Raw genomic sequence first — 3,987 nt, forward strand, 5'->3', positions numbered from 1 at the left:
TTGTATTTTTAGCTGCTAGCCGTTGATGCTAAGTAACTTTTTCTAGCTGTTTCTTATGTGTAAAGTGCATACAGGAAGTCCGCATTGTGAAGGAGAGCAGCTAAAAGGTCCGGAAAGGTAAAGGGCCGCTGATATTCAGGCCGCCCGCTGCGCTGCGGAGGCTAAGGGCGGCTGTTGCTTCAACTCGAAGGGAAGGCGCTGCTAGCTGCTAGCTGCTAGCTTAATGGCCGTTCCGCTGACGTCTACTGACGCGCTAACCTGCGTGTCAGTGACAGCCAGACATTATTTACTCGCGGACACAAAAGCTCGTCTATCTCGAGAAGCAGAGTGACAGAACGAGGCTCCCTGCGTAGTTCCCAAACAGTTCCCAAAAAACAGTTCAATTAAACCTGCTAACGCGCGTTTCATTGAACGTTAGCTACCATTAACTAGCAATGGTAACATTACTGACGTCCGGGCTGTGGCTTACAGTACCGGGACTGTTATTTACCATTTTCCGCTGCACATGTTTGTCTAAGATGGCGCTGCCTGCGTTCGAAGATAAACTTAATTAATATAATGAGCAGGGCGGAAAGATGACAGACTGTCGGGCCTAGCTCCGACCATTAACTGGACCAGAGAGGAAGTGAACTTTTGCTCAACTTCAACTCACGATCGTGACTTTTTTTTGCACAAGCGGCTGTTATTATAAGAAGCTGCCATGTGTCGTATATAGAGTAAAAACAAACAAACGTGTTCATAAACATGATATGACGAGATAACGCAGCGCGCAGGCCGCAGCGGGGGTCTTATTACGGGCAGGTAACCCGATTTAAAACGCTATTATTGATTGATCTGTGCCCAGTTACTATGGAAGGCGTGCGGCAGGGCAGCCATGGTAACCAGGAGCAATACCATTAATAAAATAGATGATCATCTTTTCAGTAGTATTATGACTAGAATCATTGTTGACATATTAACTTTGAGCAAGGCACCTCATCCCTCTGCATATGATTAGATCTGGTTTATTGATTAGATCTGGTTTATTTAGATGTTAGTTGTTTTAACAGGAATGTACATAACATGGGACAAACCCATAATTCGGATCTCCTTCATTGATTTTAATGATTGAAAGCTTCGGTGTCTAAAATAACTTTTCTTTCGCTCGGTATTATAAAGCATCAGATGATCTGTAATTTGGATAAATTGATCAGATTATTAGAAATATTTTGTCTTGTGTTTGTATTTTGCAGATGTCTCTGGGGGGTTCTTCTCTTGCTGTTGTGCAGCTGCCCGGGGGTCAGTTTCAGGTTCAAGGAGTGATACAATCTGCACAGTCGTCCGTCATTCAGTCCCTCCAGATGCAGAGCGCACAGGTGAGGCCGTCAAAGGTCATTAATGTCCATCCATCCGTATCCACAAAACAACTTTAAATAAAACATCATACATGCTTTTTTAGGAGCCACACAGCTACATATCTCATAATTACTTTCTTCATTTAACTTTTGTTTTTAATTTTTAGGCATATTTATCCTTTTTCGAGTATTATATCATTCCGCTATTATTCTGTGACAATAAATTACAATTTTCTACATTCAATAATCTATTAAATTTAATTTTAGAAACTGTCAAACAATATGCCTTTCATCTAAATTACTCATATGCACCTAATTAATCCAACTCCATCTTTGAAGGCCCCAGATACAGATAGTGAAAACTCTCAGGACTCATCAGACAGTGAAATTATGGCCCAAAGGACCAGAGAAATACTGGCAAGACGGCCGTCGTACAGGTAAAGAAAACTTTGTACAGGAACACCAAAGCAGAGTTCTAAGAGTACTAACTCAAGCGACCCTCCTGCTCTTCTCACCTCGTAGAAAAATTCTAAATGAACTTTCATCGGAAGAACTGACACATATTGAGGGAAAGGGTAACAACCTGACTTCTGCAGGATTGACGGGTGTTACAGTTCCGACAACCCCCATCTACCAGACCAGCAGCGGCCAGTACGGTATGAACTTCCCCTTCCTTTAGTGCTCCAAAACGTATGCGCATGTTGATGTGATGAGAAAAGGATCTATCTATCTAAAAATATGTTAAATATTATGTATATATAATAAATGGCTTTGATCAAAGTGACAAATCGGCCCAAAAAAAAAATCATTTTCTTTTGTTTTTTAACACAAAAATGGAATTTTCTGTAAAGGATGCAAACCTAGCCACCTTAAATCTTACATGTGTAACTGTACTTTACCCCATTTTGGTGCAGTCTACCGTTTTCCATGTCATTCTAGTTACTATAGCTCCTAATGGACGGCTCCAGCTCGCAACTCCAGCGTCTGAGGGTATTCAGGGTCTGCAGGCTGCCACCATGGCCAACTCCGGTGGGGGCCAGCAAAGCACCGCCGTCCTTCAGTATGCCCACACCCCCGACGGACAACAGATTCTTGTGCCTAGCAACCAAGTTGTTGTACAAGGTGAGCAATGTACAGTGTATATTATATATACATATACGTACGAGTATAATTAGTTCCTGGGTCGAGTTTGTAACTCAAATTGCTCGTTTTTTGGGAAATGTGTACCCTGGAGGGAAGATTTGGAGGTTCACTGGAAAAATGACATGAATCCAGGATTTTATTTCTATGAATGCTATTATGTTGAGAACATACACTGCTATATCCTGCCTGTGATTGGCCTGCTACGACATTCCTCATGCAGTCAGTTATTTAAGCGGAAAGGCAGAATAGGGGAGGTTACGGCGTTGCCATAGTAGAATTCAGGCATTCTCTGGTCATATTTATGCACTCTGAGTGACCTCTAGTTTGTCTTGTCCATCTTTCTGTCAGGTGCGGGAGGAGAGCTGCAGACATACCAGATCCGCACTGCTTCAGCATCCGTCTCCCTGCCTCAGACCGTTGTTATGTCCTCTCCTGTTGGACAATCTCAGGGCAAGACTAATGATCCGACAGTGAAGAGGGAAATCAGGCTGGCCAAAAACAGGTAATTGTGCAGGAAAAACAGAAACGTGAAGAAAATAAAACAGTATTTATCTACAATGTGACCCCATTTTATTACTTATTAGTCAATCCTTGGAGAGCGGGTTGAAAGGCGCTGTTTTAATACTTTAAAGTTAAATCGTGCCACCACACACGCCTCCGGGTCCCGGAGAGATGGCAGCTTATCGCCCATCAGCTCTGTATCTGTCCCAGACGTAATGCATGGCGTGAAGAGAATTCTCTATCGAGGCATTTGAACTATTACACACCCTTTTCCCTTTCAGAGAGGCAGCCCGTGAATGTCGACGGAAGAAAAAGGAATATGTTAAATGCCTGGAAAATCGCGTAGCTGTCCTGGAAAACCAAAACAAGACCCTGATTGAAGAACTGAAAACGTTAAAGGATCTTTATTGTGTGAAAACAGGATAAACTGCTTGAGTAGCGTACGGAGGAGCACAATTCAGCCGCCTCAACATGAACTGGGTTTCTGGGAACACTCAGATTCAGGCTGAGGTCCTCCGTTATTTTATTTTTTGGACTCTGAAAGTGACTTGAGATGGCAGTAAGATATTCTTGACATGAAAAAATAAATTGCCCATTATCCATCTGCTGTTATTTTTAATTGTTGATGCTATAACATTTATAGTTGTGTAGATTTTTAATACAGGGAGGTTTGGAATTATGAGCTTTAAAAATGAGTCTCAGTTACTAAATGTGTCCCTTCCCTTCCCTTTGTTTTTTAAATTGCTGTTGCTCTTGGAGGTATTTTTAATATTCAAACAGCGTCTATAAACTTTTTACTGTATAATTGCTAAACAGAAATAATTATTTTGTATTCAGTGAACTAGTAATTCCCTTCATTTCCTTACAAGATGTTACAATTGTCATTCCTTTTTTATGCAATGGAATATAAAGGGCAACAGCAACAATGATAGTGGGTGTGGTTTGTTTGTACTTGGACAATCGGGGAGGGGTCCAGGTAATATTTATTATGTACATCTTGGAAAGGGGG

At 41.7% G+C, this 3,987-nt stretch overlaps 1 protein-coding gene across 1 annotated transcript; it reads left to right on the top strand.

The window, feature by feature from the left end:
• LOC137915959 (cyclic AMP-dependent transcription factor ATF-1-like) lies at window positions 1–3,987 on the top strand. Its single transcript, XM_068759081.1, has 7 exons — window positions 1–117; window positions 1,233–1,355; window positions 1,674–1,771; window positions 1,857–1,990; window positions 2,274–2,456; window positions 2,826–2,979; window positions 3,260–3,987. Exons 2-7 carry the CDS (start codon window positions 1,233–1,235, stop codon window positions 3,402–3,404), a joined length of 837 nt encoding a protein of 278 aa, XP_068615182.1. The 5' UTR covers window positions 1–117; the 3' UTR covers window positions 3,405–3,987.

This window comes from Brachionichthys hirsutus, unplaced genomic scaffold (assembly GCF_040956055.1).
Source record: "Brachionichthys hirsutus isolate HB-005 unplaced genomic scaffold, CSIRO-AGI_Bhir_v1 contig_1438, whole genome shotgun sequence".
NCBI classification, from domain to species: domain Eukaryota; kingdom Metazoa; phylum Chordata; class Actinopteri; order Lophiiformes; family Brachionichthyidae; genus Brachionichthys; species Brachionichthys hirsutus.

What these genes read in the sequence shown, in the direction of transcription:
- LOC137915959 (XM_068759081.1), top strand. Translation starts at nt 1,233, where the DNA reads ATGTCTCTGGGGGGTTCTTCTCTTGCTGTTGTGCAGCTGCCCGGGGGT. An exon ending in GCAAGACGGCCGTCGTACAG is followed by an intron (nt 1,772 to 1,856) that starts GTAAAGAAAACT and finishes CTCACCTCGTAG; the next exon opens with AAAAATTCTAAATGAACTTT. An exon ending in ATCAGGCTGGCCAAAAACAG is followed by an intron (nt 2,980 to 3,259) that starts GTAATTGTGCAG and finishes TTTCCCTTTCAG; the next exon opens with AGAGGCAGCCCGTGAATGTC.